Genomic DNA, 19323 nt, shown 5'->3' with positions numbered 1-19323 from the left:
CTGAAAAGAAAAGACGTTGACATTATATTAATAATTACCAGTGAGACTAGGGGAAACAAAAGAAAAAGTGATAAGGGCAAAGGACCAACTATCATTCCTGATAAGCACAGTGGGACCCATACGGAGTGGGGGTAGAAATTGATACTTTCAGCCTAAGTAAACTCAACAAGAAGGTCCTCTCGCACAAAGCCAAAGGACCCCAGAGCCATGTGCTACCCGGACAGGAGCAACGAACTGTACCCACACGGCTACAGGGATATAACTCCAGTGACTCTTGTTTTACAGTTTTAGCACACAAGAATCTGCATTCTGCATTTCAGGTGTTTACAGGATCGCTAGGTGTGTGGCATCTGTAGTGTGTTACAAAGGTCACAACAGCAACATGCATGTTTTTCCTGAGATTTGGTTAGAGCTCACTGTCTTCCCTTAGATTTAGTTTGTATACTTTTTACCAAAACAATTAAATTGTTAAATACTAAGTTCTTTTATTAATCCTTTACTAGAATCTTAACAATGAGTTCATACCTGTACTCTGATTAGGTTTTCTTTCATAAACTAATCCATATTTAAATTTGAAGTAAGCATTTTTGATAACTTGTCTTTAGCGGCTGGTTTTCTGGACTCAAGGTCTCTTTCTTCCTCTTGTGAGAGTCTTGAATGAACAACTCCAAAATTATCAAAAAGAATCTGTGATTCTGCCTTTCAGCCTTTCTTCAGCCCCTCTCCTTCCCCGCCAGGTTCAGTTACAAAGGGCTTCTGTCTTGCACTTGGAACCACATGACTATTGCTAAATACTCCTCCTGGGAAATCTCTCACTTCCTCTCCTAAACTGAAAGAAGTACTTTTCAGAGAAATTTGTCCATCAAAAGCAGAAAAGTTAAACAGAAAAGTCCTTCTCTCATATTTAAGTGTTTGGGAACTACCTCCTGATTCCTCCTTATCTCTAAGAGCTGAGATAACTATGAAATTGTTTTTTAGAGGTTATACTCAGCAAGTCCTGGTGAACATTAAGGGACCAGAACCCTTATTGTTTTTGCAGGTTTCATAGTCCATTCAAACACAGGCTCAAGGGGAAATTTTCAGGTAGGTCCAATGTACTTAGAGAAAAGTTTAAGAGGGATGGATGGATGGATCGACCTCTACCTTCCTTTTTAAAAAAAACCAACTTCACTTCCGTGTAGGGAAATATTTTTAATGACTTCTCATTTAATGGAGAGGATCAAAGATGGGAAGTAATTTGCAGGGAATCGATTTAGGTCTCTTGATTTTTAAGCCACAGCAGTATGCTTATTGTCACACATTCCTCCCTTCTTCAATTCAGAATTGAAATATGCTTTTCTAGGCTAGAATTCAATTCCATGTTATTTATCTCACTACCTACTTTCCAGGCAGCTATCCAATTTTGCCTCCAAACTTTCAAGCCTAAAGGTAGTGCTGTGCTGAGATATAATCAATTAATCAACTGTTTTAGGTTGATTAATAACAGAAGTGAACACAGAAATTAGCTTCATTTTAGCCCTAAATTTATATTTTTGCCTCTGATTCTTTTAAATCCATTGTCCAAAGGGAACAAGGAGACAATTCCTATGAAAGAAACAAATCCAGCATCATAACTTTTCATACAGAAGGCACCAGAAACATTCTGGCCCTGCAAACACAATGGCCTTTGCTTCTTTAATATACTATTATTAGCAACCCATTTCCAAAACAAGATAAGGACATGTTCATGTTGATTTCAGAACTTATGTAGTTACCCAGTATATTTCAATATTGAAGATACTACTGCATTCAATTTCCTTTCTGACATTCTCCAAGGAAAAATGACAATTGGAAAAAAAAGTTTTTTAATTCCCTAAGTGTGGATCCATGTGATAAAATCTCACGATTTGTAGCATTTTGTTTGGTCTGATGCCACAGAAGTCTTTAATAATTATCTCTATCTCTTGGTAGACATCATGATCAATTATTATCTTACAGCACACATATCAAAGCCTCTTCTCTAATACTGAAAACCAGACAGTAATGATTACATTGTAAGTTGTAAACTAATCATAACTGCGCCCAAATTTCATACCATTCCTGAACTCCTAATGTTTTGTTAGGGAAATAGGTATGTGTTTATAGTCCAAGATGAAAGAGGCATCTGCAAACTTAAAGGAGGTCTTTCCTGTAGAATCTATCAGTAGGCCCACAATTCACTGTGAAAGCCAACAGCTTAGATGTGGTCTTAGGAGATGTAATACACCAAAAATGACTTCTGGCTTAAAAAAAAAAAAAAGAATGCTTCTAGGTGTGAAGTAGACATTAATGGTACCAGTTACAGAAACTTACAAAGCAGTAGAATTGACACAACTCACCACATCAGTTTTGTTGATCTTTAACATTCAAAACCTGCTGAATACCTTGAACATGTCACCAGATGTTCTATATCTTCCTTTGGTCAAGATCCCAGCAAGGTATTTTTAGACACTAATGAGTCCCATGATACCCAAGTGACCACCAACCGTCACTTGGTACAGAGATTTGAGAGGTTCCTTTTGTTAATAAGACAGGCCAATTTTTTGGATGAGGAGATAGAAACAGATAAATGATCTAGATAGAAGGTAATTTGCTAGTTAGCAAAGGTGGGTATAAAAAGAAGACTTAGAATTTGTTAATTCTTTTTTCTTAAATATTTTTTTTTAGAATTTGTTAATTTTTTTTTTCTTTCCTTTTTTTTCGGCCATGCCACGAGGCTTGTGGGATCTTAGCTCTCTGACCAGGGATTGAACCTAGGCCATTGGCAGTGAAAAGTGCCGAGTCCTAACCACTGGACCGCCAGGGAATTCCCAAGAGAATTTGTTAATGCTTAATCAAAAGGAAAGAGGCATGCCTCCTGGGTGCCTACTCATACAAGATAAGTAGGACTATCTTTATCTTAAGAACCTAACTATATGTATGTAAACAAATCATCACAATTCAAAGTAATGAGAGCAGCAACACAAGTACACACAAAGTGTTGTGGAGTCACAGAGGAAGAGCTGTTACTCCTGCCTGGACGAACAAGGGGTATAGTCAGGTGTAAGTCACATTGAGGAGACAGCTTTCCAGATATAGAAAAAAGTTAAGGGCAACTTAGAAGAAATGGTATGGAAAAAGGCACAAAAAATCCAAAAGTACATGGCATATTTGGGTATAACTTATTTGGCTAGACTCAAAGGCCTTGGGAGGGGAGTAGTTGAAAATGCATCTGGAAAGGGAGATGAGGGCCCAGATGTGAATGACACCTGTTCTATCACAAGCGAAGAAGTCTGGACTTTATACTGTAGGCAGTGGGGGAAGCATTAGAACTTTTTAAGCCAAAGGATGATGTGACTATAGCAGGCTTTTGAAATGATAACTCCAGAAGCTTGTAAAATATTGGTTTTAATCCAGGTGTGCATTGGAATCATCTGGGAAGTTTTTTATATAACGAGATACCCAAGCTCTACCCTCAATTTAGTGAATCTGAATCTCTAGGGGCAAGAGGATTCTTTCTAATGTACACCCCCATTTAAAAATCATTTATGTGGAAGAGGTTTGGAAGGAGGAGGGAATGGAAGCTGGGACTTCAGTGAAGAGGTTATGGCAATTGTCCAGATCAGTGATTATGAGGGTGGACAGTGGTAGTTAAGGCGGGGAAGAGACAAAAGGGAAAACACTGTGGAGGTAATATGGATAAGATGTGGTGACAGATTAAGTACACACGGTGAGTGAATAAAGAATAACTGAGATTTTTACCTCGACTACTGGGTAGATAGTGATAACATATCCAAACTAGGGAACGCAAGAGTAGGAAACAGGATTTGGTGTTGGACTGGTGGGGGTAGAGAGAATGAGCAGGAAGGTAAGGGTGAACCGATTTCAGGTGTGAAGTCGCTGAATCTGAAGTGGCATTGGTAAGCACAGGTAAATGATATCTTACCTGTATCTTCCAAGCAGTTGGAAATAAGAGAACGGAACCCAGGTGAGATGTCAAGTTTGAAAATATTTGAGTGTCATCATTTAAATTGTAGCTGTTCATTTGAAAACTCTGATCATCATAAAGGTGCATTTTAATTTACTTTTTTTAGGTGGAGCAGGATAAGTTTGGGGAAATATCCAGTAATAGGGTGGCTTAGATAATAGGTATAGAGCTTCTGGTTACTAGTTACACAAAACTCCTATTAGAAGGGTGGAGCCAAGATGGCAGTGTGGGAAGACACCGAGTTAGAGTCTCCCCACAACGAGGGCACCTGCCGGCTGCTGGTGGAAAACCCTGATGCCCAAGGAGACCGGAGGAACCCCCAAGTGAACTGGTAGGACTTCGGGGAACAGAACAGGGAGGAGAAGTAGAGGACAAACAGGATCAGCATCCCTGAGGCCAGGGAGATTAGGAGAGGCAGGCGGGAGGGGTCCTCTGGGAGGAGGGGGACAGGAGTGGAGGGCGTTTGCCCCACCCACTAGGCCCAGGGAGCCTGCTGAGCTCCCAGGACAGTCCTCTGCACTCCAAGGTTCCCCCCCACAACCCCCGCCTCCTGGGGGCATAGGAAGAAGGCCAACAGGAGAAGCAGGTGGAAGGGGCCCTCTGGGACAGGAAGAGCAGGAGAGGAGAGGAGGGCATTTGCCCGGCCCACTCAAGCCCAGGAGGCCTGCTGGGCTCCCAGGTGAGGTCCCCTGCCCTCTGAGATGAGGGGTTGGGGGCACACCTGGGCCCCTTCTGTTCCTTGAGCCTAAGCCCCACCCCCATAGCCCCTAGGGCCTTTTCCAGCCCTGTGGGTTCTAAGCATAGGCCCCGCCTACCACCCAAACCTCGCCCTTGCTTAGGCCCTGCCCTCCACAGCCAAGGCCTTTTCCCCGTTTTTTGTTTTCTCTTTTCCCTCTTCCTCTCTTTTACTATTATGGTACTGTTGTACCTACCGATTGTTGATTGATCTATGTTTTTATTTTTATATTCTTTCTAACATATCTGTTAGTTTCCTAGTCTAATTTTATTTTTTACTTTGTTATTGTTCTCTCTTTTTCCTTTTTTTGCCACCCCATATGGCTTGCGGGATCTTGGTTCACGAGCCGGGGATCGGGCCAAAGCTCCTGTGGTGGGAGCTCCGTGTCGGAACCACTGGACTAACAGAGAACCTCAGACCCCAGGTAATATTCACCGGAGTGAGGTCTCATGGATGTCCTCACTTCAGCACCAAGACCCAGTTCTACCCAACAGCCTACAAACTCCAGTGTTGGAAGCCTCAGGCCAAACAACCAGTAAGACAGGAACACAATCCCACTCATTAAAAAAAAAAAAACAAAAAGAGATGGCAAAAAAGTATGTCACATATGAAGGAGCAGGGTAAAAACCTACAAGTCCAAATAAACGAAGAGGAAATAGGCAATCTACCTGAAAAAGAATTCAGAGTAATGATAGTAAAGATGATCCAGAATCTTGGAAATACAATGGAGGCACGGACTGAGAAAATACAAGAAATGTTTAACAAAGATCTAGAAGAATTAAAGAACAAGCAGAGATGAACAACAAAATAACTGAAATGAAAAATACACTAGAAGGAATCAATAACAGAAAAACTGAGGCAGAAGAACGAATAAGTGAGCTGGAAGACAAAATGGTGGAAATAACTGCCGAGGAGCAGAATAAAGAAAAAAGAATGAAAAGAATTGAAGACAATCTTAGAGACCTATGGGACAACACTAAATGCACCAACATTCGAATTACAGGGGTCCCAGAAGAAGAAGAGAAAAAGAAAGGGTCTGAGAAAACATTTGAAGAGATTATAGTGGAAAACTTTCCTAACATGGGAAAGAAAATAGTCACCCAAGTCCAGGAAGCACAGAGAGTCCCATACAGGATAAACCCTAGGAAAAACACACCAAGACACATATTAATCAAACTAACAAAAATTAAATTCAAAGAAAAAATATTAAAATCATCAAGGGAAAACCAAAAAATAACATATAAAGGAATCCCCGTAAGGTTATCAGCTGATTTCTCAGCAGAAACTCTGCAGGCCAGAGGGGAGTGGCAGGATATACTTAAAGTGATGAAAGAGAAAAGCCTACAACCAAGATTTCTCTACGCAGCAAGGATCTCATTCAGATTCAACAGAGAAATCAAAAGCTTTTCAGACAAAAGCTAAGAGAATTCAGCACCACCAAACCAGCATTACAACAAATGCTAAAGAAACTTCTCTAGGTGGGAAACACAAGAGAAGAAAAGACCCACAAAAACAAACCCAAAACAATTAAGAAAATGGTAATAGGAACATACATATCGATAATAACCTTGAATGTAAATGGATTAAATGCCCCAACCAAAGACATAGACTGGCTGAATGGATACAAAAACAAGACCCATATATACACTGTCTACAAGAGACCCACTTCAGACCTTGTGACATATACAGACTGAAGGTGAAGGGATGGAAAAAGATATTCCATGCAAATGGAAATCAAAAGACAGCTGGACAGCTGGAGTAGCAATACTCGTATCCGATAAAATAGACTTTAAAATAAAGACTATCACAAGAGACAAAGAAGGATACTACATAATGATCAAAGGATCAATCCAAGAAGAAGATATAACAATTATAAATGTTTACGCACCCAACATAGGAGCACCTCAATACATAAGGCAAATGCTAACAACCGTGAAAGGAGAAATTGACAGTAACACAACAATAGTAGGGGACTTTAACATGCCACTTACACCAATGGACAGATCATCCAAACAGAAAATAAATAAGGAAACACAAGCTTTAAATGACACAATAGACCAGATAGACTTAATTGATATTTATAGAACATTCCACCCAAAAGTGGCAGAATACAACTTCTTCTCAAGTGCACATGGAACATTTTCCAAGAAGGATCACATCTTGGGTCACAAACCAAGCCTCGGAAAATTTAAGAGAACTGAAATCGTATCAAGCATCTTTTCTGACCACAACGCTATGAGACTGGAAATCAATTACAGGAAAAAAAAAAATGTAAAAACCACAAATACACGGAGGCTAAACAGTGTGCTACTAAATAAACAAGAGATCACTGAAGAAATCAAAGAAGAAATTTAAAAAATACATAGAAACAAATGACAACGGAAACACGACAACCCAAAACCTATGGGATGCAGCAAAAGCAGTTCTAAGAGGGAAGTTCACAGCAAGTCAATCTCACCTCAAGAAACTAGAAAAATCTCAAATAAACAATCTACCCCTACATTTAAAACAACTGGAGAAAGAAGAACAAAGAAAACCCAAAGTCAGTAGAAGGAAAGAAATCATAAAAATCAGAGCAGAAATAAATGAAATAGAAATGAAGAAAACAATAGCAAAGATCAGTAAAACTAAAAGCTGGTTCTTTGAGAAGATAAACAAAACAAAATTGATAAACCCTTAGACTCATCAAGAAAAAAAGGGAGAGGATGCAAATCAATAAAATTAGAAATGAAAAAGGAGGAATCACAACTGACACTGCAGAAATACAAAGGATTATAAGAGACTACTAAAAACAACTGTATGCCAATAAAATGGACAACCGTGAAGAAATGGACAAATTCTTGGAAAGGTACAATTTTCCAAGACTGAACCAGGAAGAATTAGAAAACATAAACAGACCTAACACAAGTAATGAAATTGAAACAGTAATTAAAAATCTTCCAACAAACAAAAGTCCAGGACCAGATGGATTCACAGGCAAACTCTATCAAGCATTTAGAGAAGAGCTAACACTGACCCTTCTCAAACTCTTCCAAAAAACTGCAGAGGGAGAAACACTCCCAAATTCATTCTACGAAGCCACCATCATCCTGATACCAAAACCAGAAAAAGATATCACAAAAAAAGAAAATTATAGACCAATATCACTGATGAACATAGATGCAAAAATCCTCAACAAAATACTAACAAACAGAATCCAACAACACATTAAAAGGATCATACACCACGATCAAGTGGGATTTATCTCAGGGATGCAAGGATTCTTCAATATATGCAAATCAATTAATGTGATACACCACATTAACAAATTGAGGAATAAAAACCATATGATCCTCTCAATAGATGCAGAAACAGCTTTTGACAAAATTCAACACCCATTTATGATAAAAACTCTCCAGAAAATGGGCACAGAGGGAACCCACCTCAACATAATAAAGGTCATATATGACAAACCCACAGCGAGCATCATACTCAATGGTGAAAAACTGAAAGCATTTCCACTAAGATCAGGAACATGACAAGGATGTCCACTCTCACCACTCTTATGCAACATAGGTTTGGAAGTCCTAGCCCCGGCAATCAGAGAAGAAAAAGAAATAAAAGGAATACAAATTGGAAAAGAAGTACAACTGTCACTGTTTGCGGATGACATGATAACTATACATAGAAAATCCTAAATATGCCACCAGAAAACTAGTAATCAATGAATTTGGTAAGGTTGCAGGATACAAAATTAATGCACAGAAATCTCTGGCATTCCTATACACCAACAACGAAAAATCAGAAAGAGAAATTAAGGAAACGATCCCATTTACCATCGCAACAACAACAAAAAAATACCTAGGAATAAACCAGCCTAAGGAGGTGAAAGACTTGTACTCATAAAAGTATAAAACACTGATGAAAGAAATCAAAGATGACATAAACAGATGGAGAAATATACCATGTTCTTGGATTAGAAGAATCAACATTGTGAAAATGACTATACTACCCAAAGCAATCTACAGATTCTATGCAATCCCTATCAAACTACCAATGGCATCCTTCACAGAATTAGAACAAAAGATTTCACAATTCGTATGGAAACACAAAAGACCCCGAACAGCCAAAGCAATCTTGAGAAAGAAAAACGGAGTTGGAGGAATCAGCCTCCCTGACTTCAACCTATACCACAAAGCTACAGTAATACAGTATGGTACTGGCACAAAAACAGAAATACATATCAATGGTACAGGACAGAATGCCCAGAGATAAACCCTTGCACGTATGGTCACCTAATTTACAACAAGGGAGGCAAGAACATTCAATGGAGAGAGGACAGCCTCTTCAGTAAGTGGTGCTGGGAAAACTGGACAGCTACATGTAAAAGAATGAAATTAGAACACCACCTAACACCATACACAAAAATAAACTCAAAATGGACTAAAGACCTAAATGTAAGACCAGACACTATAAAACTCTTAGAGGAAAACATAGGAAGAACACTCTTTGACATAAACCACAGTAAGGTCTTTTTTGACCCACCTCCTAGAGTAATGGAAATAAAAACAAAAATAAACAAATGGGACTTAGTTAAACTTAAAAGCTTTTGCACAGTAAAGGAAACCATAAACAAGACAAAAAGACAACCCTCAGAATTGGAGAAAATATTTGCAAATAAAACAACAGACAAAGGATTAATCCCCAAAATATACAAATAGCTCATGGAGCTCAATATCAAAAAAACAAACAATCCAATTAAAAAATGGGTGGAAGACCTAAATAGACATTTCACCAAGGAAGACATACAGATGGCCAAGAGGCACATGAAAAGATGCTCAATATCACTAATCATCAGAGAAGTGCAAATCAAAATTAAAATGAGGTATCACCTCACACTAGTCAGAATGGCCAACATCAAAAAATCTACAAACAATAATGCTGGAGAGGGTGTGGAGAAAAGGGAACCCTCTTGCACTGTTGGTGGGAATGTAAATTGATACAGCCACTATGGAGAACAGTATGGAGGCTCCCTAAAAAACTAAAAATAGAACTATCATATGACCCAGCAATCCCACTACTGGGCATATACCCTGAGAAAACCATAATTCAAAAAGAGTCATGTACCACAATGTTCATTGCAGCACTATTTACAATAGCCAGGACATGGAAGCAACCTAAGTGTCCATCGACCGATGAATGGATAAAGAAGATGTGGCACATATATACAATGGAATATTACTCAGCCGTAAAAAGAAATGAAATTGAGTTATTTTTAGTAAGGTGGCTGGACCTAGAGTCTGTCATACAGAGTGAAGTAAGTCAGAAAGAGAAAAACAGATAGCATATTCTAACACATATACATGCAATCAAAAAAAAAAAATGGTACCAATGAACCTAGAGGCAGGGCAGGAATAAAGATGTAGACAGAGAATGGACTTGAGGGCACGGTGTGGGGAGGGGGAAGCTGGGGCGAAGTGAGAGTAGCATCGACGTATATACACTACTGAATGTAAAATAGTTGGCTGGTGGGAAGCAGCAGCATAGCACAGGGAGATCAGCTCAGTGCTTTGCGATGACTTAGAGGGGTGGGATAGGGAGGATGGGAGGGAGGCTCAAGAGGGAGGGGATATGGGGACATATATATGCATATGGTTGATTCACTTTGGTGTACAACAGAAACTAACACAGTATTGTGAAGCAATTATACTCCAATAAAGATCTATTAAAAAAAAAAAACTCCTATTAGAAAGTAAAAATTTAGCTTACTGTACAAGTCATTTTCGCATTACCTTTCTTATAACCAGACCACTCCAATTCATTCTGTGGATGCTCTGGAATGTAGACTAACTTGAACTTAGAATTACTACAGAATCTCTCTTAAGGTTATTAAAGCTAGGAAGAGATGAAGAATAACTGATCATGCCTTTAAAATCTTTCAGGACAGATTATATATAATTGTGCATTTCTTTCTTTCATTTATCAAATATTTGTTGTGTCTCTACAAAGTGGTAGGTACTGTGCCAGCTGCTGGGGATAAAAATTAAAAGGATGAAAACTGAAGTTTTATGAAGAATAAAAATTCAGAAAAAATAATTATAATGCAGTAAGTATTTAATAAAAGATAAACTGTGACACGCTATGGGGAAATACTGAGATCACTTCACCCCATAAAGAAAAAATATATTTCCAGTGTGTTACAGAACTAAATGTAAATGTTTAATTGTACAACTCACAAGAAAACGTATAAGTCTATGGATAGAGAGGATTTTCTAAGCTCAAAAGCAATGGAAAAATTAGGAAGAAAGAGACTAATTCAAATGATTTAAAAAATCAGAAAAGAAAGAAAAATACAAATTTGGGGAACTATTTCAACAAATGTGACAGAGCAAGAATTAACAGCCTTAACGTACAAGGGATTCATACAAATTTATAAGAAAACTATTAAGATTGCAATTAGAAAATGGTCAAAGTGAAAATACACGTTTAAAAAGAATACAAATAATTCAATTTAAAAATACTTTATGAAAAAGCAAAGAAATTTGTTAAAATTACAGACCATTTTCCCTTATAAAAAATAATAATGATATTTTTAAAACTTAAGGTAATCCTAAGGCTGGAGAGGATTTTATGACACAGGCCCTTAACTGTCTATTAGGCAAGAAAGAGTGAAAGTACAAAGTTAAGCAAAATTTCTAGAAAGCAATTTGACAATATGTCCATCAAAGATCTTTTAAAAAGTTCAAGTATTTTGACTCACTGATTTCCTTTCTAGGGATATATTCCAAGGAATTCATCAGAAATGTAAAGACAATTTTACATTTTAAAATATTTAGGAAAATATTATTTACAATAGAATAATTCTGCAAGAAACCTAGAATATTCAAATATGAGGGAAAGGAAAAGTAAACCACAGTACATCAATAAATATAGCATATTATGCTGTCATCAAAAGATAATGCTTACAAAGAGTTTTCTAATTACATGAGAAATAGCTTACCATGTAAAAAGTAAAAAGAAGGGCAAGATAACTGTCATACTAGCTAACAATTATTGAATGTTTGATATATAGCTATTAGACACAGTGTTTAGGGTTTTAAATACATTATTTATTTTATCTTCACAACAACCTTATAAAATAAGATAAAATTATTCATATATACACAGCATGGTCTCACCTAAACAATATAATAAGTGTAAAGCAAACTATCTGAAGGAAATATGTCAAAATTTAAGTGGAATTATGGGAATTATTTTTCTTGCTTATTTATACTTTCTTGTACTCCTCCAATTTTTCAAGTTTAATTTTTTCCTGATTTTCAGAGAAAAACATGCTTAATTGTTAAAATATATATACATATATGAAAAAAAAACCAGAAAAAAACCCCTTATTATACCACTGAGTCAAATTTTCTAAAGTGAGCCTGTACTGTTTCTGTTATCACTAAGAAAGCAAACTGAGAAGGAAAGTGTTTTATAAACTTAAAGAGAACTTTGAGACTATTAGTAGAAGAAAGACCTGTTAGATGTTCTGAGTAGATCCAAAATTCCACAACCCCCCAACATCCCTACCACCACATCCCCAAAAAAGAAAGAAAAGAAAATATTTTAGATCTGTCTACGTTATCTCCTCTACTAAACTGCAGGAAATTTGTGTGCTTTTTTTATCATTGTATTTCGAGTACCTAGCACGGTACAAGACACGGATTAGGTTTTCAGGAAATACTGGATCATGAGTCAGCACCACGTCATGTGGAGAGTGCGTAAGAAGTAACCTTTCTGTTATATTTAGCTTTGGTGAGACTCTTCTCCGAGAATGGAATTAGCATTATTAGTTGTTATATTTGGTAGGCATGTTTGGAATGTTTGTAGCCATAGCTAGTTTTCATCTGTGACTTAGTAATGGAATCAACAGAGTGGAGAGTGTCTTTCACAACAATAATACTACTTACTGAGTGCTTAATACATGCCAGACTCAGTTCTAACATTGTGCATGGATTCACTCATATAAACCTCACAACCACCAAGGGGGCAGATCCTATTATTAATTTTACAAATGGAGACAGTAAGGCACGGAGAGAAGTAATGCACCTGAGGTCACAGTCAAGACGTGTGGCAGGAGTAGGATTTGAACCAAGGCAGCATGGCTCTTGGGTCTGTATTCTTAATCATTATGGTATAGTGACTCTACTACCTTTGTTGCATTTTTAGAACAACTTAAGACTGTTTGGTCTATAAATTAAAAGCAACAGCATGATGTGAGAATCAGCTCTTGTAAAGTTGTTTCTATAGGAAGATAAAACAATAATAACCCCAGGGTATGATTTTGGGTGATTTATTCTTTCCCCTGTCACCTCAACAGAACTCTGTATTACAAATGCCTCTCCGAACTCAAACCATTTGGTTGCATTTTTAACCACCTCTAGACTGTCCCAGGGGAAACAAGGTAAGCTAGTATGAACTGTTTCCTTCAAAAACGTATCTCTAATTTATTAAAATGACTTTCAAATCTAGTCTTAATTTCAAAGATCTTTTGGAATCCTCATCTCAGCCTAACAAAATACATACATTTGATGAGGAAATTATTTATTATATCAGCCAGACAGTTGACTTAAAAAAAAGTTTAACGCTGGGCTCAGGACCAATACTGAGTGTGATTACTTGTTTTTGACTTTCTAAGTTGACTTAGATCAACTTAGGGGAAAACAGTTTCTGGATATGACCTTTCTAACCAAGGATGTGAAAGTATAATATTGTTGTTTAAGCAAAATTTCTACTTAAAAATTGTGAGGGGCTTCCCTGGTGGCGCAGTGGTTGAGAATCTGCCTGCTGATGCAGGGGACAGGGGTTCGAGCCCTGGTCTGGGAAGATCCCACATGCCGCGGAGCAACTAGGCCCGTGAGCCACAACTACTGAGCCTGCGCGTCTGGAGCCTGTGCTCCGCAACAAGAGAGGCCCCGATAGTGAGAGGCCCGCGCACCGCGATGAAGAGTGGACCCCACTTGTCGCAACTGGAGAAAGCCCTCGCACAGAAACGAAGACCCAACACAGCCTAAATAAATAAATAAATAAATAATTTTAAAAATTTCTCTTTAAAAAAAAAAAAAAAATTGTGAGTGAATAAAGGGGTGCATGAACAAAGCCAAGTCTGAAGCCTGAGAGGACCAGTGAGATCTCGGGCACCTGTCACTTCTCCGCAGGCCCTTTGGTGTACCTCTTCTGTAGGAAGTCATCCATATAGACAGATACTTATCCCTACCCTATACTTTTAAAAGCACTTGCTCATTATCTTGCTCTTCCTCCCAGAATATTTTTTTAGTTGTAGAGGTTATGGTTACAGCCCTGCAATTCTCTTTTACCTTGACAGTTATCTGCCAATCATGCACATGGGGACTTTTTACCAGACTTTTTGGACTGTTTATTACTGTTATTGTGCAAGGAAAAAAGATTTTATTACGCTATATGCTTTCATTTACTTGATTACTTTTTTATATTCCCCACAACAATGCTTTATATATGAGGTACTTATCCATTTTAGTTAAGTACATTGAATAGCTTATTACAATTTTTGTAGCCAGTTATTTCACCTTCAATCCTAGATACTTGTGTTGTTTCTGAAATTATCTTCCCTACTCACTTTGTTCATACTTTTCTCATCATTAAGTTTATGCAGCAGATTTCACCATACTTTATGACAAATTTAAAACCCACACTGTGACTACTTCATTCTTTTATCTATCAAAACTCAGGTCTTCCATATCTTTCAAGCAAGTTGTTCATTCACTTCTTCTAAGCCCCTGCTTTCAAAGCTTCTCCTAGGTATCCACCCTGGAATGTCTTTCTTCATAGACTTGCCAAGGTTACCCTCTTTCTCACTTTTTTTTTAATGAGAGAAATGGCTCCAGAAATTTCAGTATCCCCATAAAGCCCTTCTGATTACTACAAACTCCATTTAAATAAACAAGGGTCTTACCAATACACAAACAAACAAAAATCCATGGCTTATTCATGCCTGGCACTATTAGGGGCTTTGAAAAAAAACAAAAACAAGTTGAAGACCGTTCCTGCCCACAAGAAGTTTATATTCCAATTAGCCTTCATACTTAGTCTTCACAATAGGCATTTAAGCTTTAGCTTAACATATTACAATTTTTAGGTCAAATCTAACTGATAATGATCATTCACAATAAAAATGTGTAAAATCATTTCTAACAAAGACAACTTAATTATTTTAAATAATTAACCACAGACCAGTACAGGAAAACAATATAAAAAATCCCATGAAGTTAACAGTTACAAGATTTGCTGTGTATTTGCATATATTTCCTTTTAGAACACTGGAGAGGGTTGGGAGGGAAGGGGTAATTCACCTCAAACATTTGCCGAGTACGAGCTCTGCATCAGCACTCAGCTAGGTCCTCAGATACATTACCAGAATTCTTGCTACTACTCATGATGGTATTCTTATTTTACAAATAAAGAAATAAAGGTTAAAGGGGATTATTAACATGCTTAAGGTCACAAAACTAGTTAAGTGGCAGGACCAGCATCGGAAGCCACTTTTATCTGGTTCTAATGACATTGAATAGATCAAATCCACAGTTTCACCATCCCAACCCAGGCATCTCTGTATTGTCCAAATGAATTTTTCAGATTAGAGTTCTCAGGGAAGAATAAATTCTCATCTTTAAGAAACACTGCCCTACTTCAGGACCACTGGCTTCAAATCTAACTTGAAGTATCTTAGAAAAAAAAAAAAGATGAATTTACTAAGTATCATAACTAAATGATAACTAAATTCATAACTAAACTTCATGAAGGGTGGGGGCTTCCAGGACACTGGAATGTCATTAGGACACTCATTGTTATCTTTGCTGAGACCTCATTTTGAATCAGAGTCTATACAGATCTCACAGCTTTCTATGCTTAAGAAGAAACAACTTCTGCCTCACTCCTGGTAACTTCACCCTTGGTGAACAAAATCTCTTCCCACATTTCAATTTGAGATTCCCAGAAAAGACTCAAGATGACCTACCTTGAGTCATCCACCCCCTCTGGCAGACAGAGGGCCCAATACTTTGATTAGCTGTCCTCTTAGAACAACACAGTTAGGACTGAGAGAGCACCACTTCTCCAAAGAAGTGGGTGATACTCCCAGAAAAAAGACTGAAGAGCAAATCAACGGAAAACATTCACTTACTTAAGGATTAAGTTTTATTGAAGGAAAAGTGTCAAATGACCGAGTCTGGAGTCCAGGCACTCCTGAATCTCTGCTTGGGGTGATAAGCCCAGATGACACTGCTTTAGGATGAAGGTGGTATTTGTTTCTCTCTTCTTAGTTATTACCCTCCAAAATTTGGTAGCCTATAAACCTATTCACAGACCTCCACATTGAAACAATATATGATCTAATATGAAAGTCAGTTTATCTAATTATTCCATTATAATGAAGAGGAAACATGGACTTATAATGATCTATAATAATGGCACACTGTAGCTCTGGTGAAATATTAAGGAGGGCAGATTCTAAGATCTCCTTAATCTCTAGGATTCTTTTTTTTTTTGGGCCTCGCTGCGCGGCTTGTGGGATTTTAGTTCCCCGACCTGGGATTGAAGCTGGGGCCCTGGCAGTGAGCGCGCTAAGTCCTAACCACTGGACTGCCAAGGAATTCCCTCTATTACTCTCTCTAAAAGCACCTTGACTCTAGAAAACAGTTATGACAAGCGCAGCTCACTTTTATCCTCCATGAGTAGTGTGATGTTTTGCTCTTTATTAATGTCTATGTACCAGACCAACCATCTCCCATTACTCCAGGAGGTTCTATGGTTATCCGCCAAAGCAAAGAGCTTAAACAAGCCAATGAAACTGCCTTTGGGAAAACCATTAAAAAAATAACCATATGGGGACTTCCCTGGTAGCCCAGTGGGTAAGACTCCGTGCTCCCAATGCTGGGGGTCCGGGTTCGATCCCTGGTAGGGGAACTAGAACCCGCATGCCTCAACTAAGTCTGCATGCTGCAACTAAAAATCCTGCATGCTACAACTAAGACCCAGCGCAGCCAAAATAAATAAATAGATATTTAAAAAAAAAAAAAATAACCATATGGTATTGTAAATGTAGCAAAATATAATATTATATATTTATAATGAGGTTTCTCTGACTTCTAGGAAAGTACATTTTACTTTATTGGTCACCGACAATTAATTAACCGAAAGAAAAGATTTAAGATTTCCAAAACCAACTTCTAAATACATTGCAACTAATCCATTGATGTAAAAAAGACCTATCAACAGACACACATGCCTCAATTCCTATTTCTAGCAGTTCAACGTAGCCATTTGTGGTATAAGACTTAGAATGAAATATTTCTCAGGAAGGAAAGGTTTACCACAAACACATTCTTATACAGAATTTTCACGACTAGATAGCATCTAGAGACACCCAGAGGAAGCCAGGTATCTTGCTTTAGCTCTGGAAAAGGACAGAATTGTAAAATGAGGCAATAATTAGCAAATTATTTAGTAGTATTGCTCAGTTTAATATGATTACACTGAAAAAGTAGGCAAAGGGTCCTATGAAAGAGATAATTAAATCATCAGAAATGTACTGTTTTATTTTAAAAACCTTTCCACAATGAATCCCTGAATCTTTCCTTTGTTGTTCTCCTTGTTCATTAGAGAGGAAGTTGTGAATACTTTACAGACGTCAACTCCTATATTTCTAGAAAGATGAGAAAAGAGGACAAGTTAAATACTTTATCAAGTTTCTGCTCACAGAGAGGTCAATGAAATACATGATGCAATGTCATTTCCTGACCTGTTCATACGGTTACTACTGAAACCTGTTTTCAAAAATGGAAACAAACATATTATAGGAGACAAGCTGACTCTTGTGTATTTTTAAAATTAACCAATTAACCAAGAAAAGATACAATAGACTTCCCTTCTTTATAATAACTGGATGGGAAGTTCCAGAGGCTCTAGCATCCTGTCAAAAATAAACACAATCATCATCAGCCCAGCAGCTCAAGCAGCAAAAACATAAAAGCAAGGAAAAGCTATCAAACCTTTACATTCTGTAGCAAACGCTTCTTCTTTCTCTATGGATCTGGCATCTAATGCATTATTACACTGCTGTTGTCTCTAAGGAAACAGAACAATCACATGATGAAGAATCTTCTCTACAAGGTAGTATATCCCACAGAGCATTTTGGGAAAAAGCAGGTACAAGAGAACAATTCATTAGAAGCAAGCACACTTCTGCACTCCGTCAGCGAGTCCATCAAGCAGTCAAATGCAGCCAATGACAGGAAGGCAGATGCAGCACACAGAGTAGGCACCAATCCTTAGAAGCTTAAACGTGAAACACACCCTCCTGCGACAGAATCCAAGTTCTGCTGCAAATCAGTGACCTAATTAACACAGTCTGCAATTCCATTCTGATGGGGATATTAAGGAGCACCCCCCTACCTCTTTTCTTAGGGCCTCTCCTAATTGCCAACCTCTTGATAAGAAAGCAGCTGGCAGAACTCTGCCAAGCCATGCAGGTAGGTAGCAATTGGGAGCTAGGAAGAACTAGCAAGCCTTGACTTTTTTGTTTTGTTTTGTTGAAGAGGAGTTAATGGAAACACAAGCAGAATGAAAAAAACAGAACCATGGTGTCTACCTACCTACCTTACCTACCTTTGCATCTACCTTAGATGCAAAGAGCTCCTTACTCCATAAAGGCATATCATCAGAGGGCAGCTGAAAGAGAAGGGCTATACAGTGTGAGCTGTTGAGTAAGTGGGCTTTCAGGGACACCTCTAGCAGGACAATCACCTGACGAGAATGTCCCTGACACTCAGAGTCATCCTGTGGCCTCTTTTCTATTTCATCTGCTCGAGAGCTCTTAAATCTATCTGCTCCTGGTCTCCACCGTCTCCACTGGCATCATCACCTTTCAGAATGCATTTGGTTAGTGTAACTTAAATACCGTAAAGGTTTTCTATTAGTCCACTGGTGTCCAGAGAACCTTTAAGCTATTGCTCATCTGATTTCTTATGGTTAAAATTACTTTCCTAAGCACAGGCCTCATGCTACCATTCTGCCCCTCATCATCAATTCTCTACTAATCTCCCAAGTCAGGATAAACATCTTTCTCTCCACAGTCACTACCCAGACACTACAGCCCAGGTCTCCTAGTCCACCTTAATTTTCACGACTTCTTTACACTTCCTAAGTGTTCTGGGCAAATATGCTACTCCATTCAAATGCAGGCCCTGAACTTTTCTGCCACAGTAAAGCAAAAGTAAGACAAAATGGTAAAAGATACACAACTATTTACACTAAAAACAGAGTAAGTCAAAATGGAAGCCAGACTAACAACCTAAGTGTTGTTAGGACTGGGAAAGAACTCTTATCATTTGAGATAAATGAAGAGGCAAGAAAAGGCAACCCAACAAATCAGACCACTAGCTAGTTAACATAAACACTTTGATATCAATAATAAAATTCTACAGAATGAAATGAATGCATGTGTTTGAATGCTTAGCAGAAAATAAGAGTAGATTCATATGACATAGCAGAAATATAACAAAAACAAAATAGTGGTGGGATAACATCTTTCAAGGCTACAAACTGT

At 38.0% G+C, this 19323-nt stretch overlaps 1 protein-coding gene and 1 long non-coding RNA gene across 30 annotated transcripts in view; one reads left to right on the top strand and one right to left on the bottom strand.

Moving 5' to 3' along the window:
* Window positions 1–19323, bottom strand: part of DTNB (dystrobrevin beta) — a 252130-nt gene that overhangs the window by 76077 nt on the left and 156730 nt on the right. The window contains exon 10 of one of the 29 annotated variants that reach the window (XM_082356903.1): window positions 13677–17421. The exons of the other annotated variants lie outside the window; for them this stretch is intronic. Within the exon in view, the coding sequence (XP_082213029.1) occupies window positions 17313–17421 (109 nt within the window). The 3' untranslated portion in view covers window positions 13677–17312. Of the gene's footprint in view, window positions 1–13676; window positions 17422–19323 lie in introns of those variants that run through there. 29 annotated transcript variants of the gene reach the window in all.
* The window catches only part of LOC309611905, a 348213-nt gene continuing 328896 nt past the window's right edge, over window positions 7–19323 (top strand). The window contains exon 1 of the long non-coding RNA XR_014234825.1: window positions 7–13691. This is a non-coding gene — a long non-coding RNA (uncharacterized lncRNA). The remainder of the gene's footprint in view (window positions 13692–19323) is intronic.

This window comes from Balaenoptera borealis (genome assembly GCF_965194805.1).
Source record: "Balaenoptera borealis genome assembly, chromosome: 15".
NCBI lineage: Eukaryota > Metazoa > Chordata > Mammalia > Artiodactyla > Balaenopteridae > Balaenoptera > Balaenoptera borealis.
The sequence above is the reverse complement of the archived record's forward strand: the minus strand, read 5'-3'. Positions and strand labels throughout refer to the sequence as shown.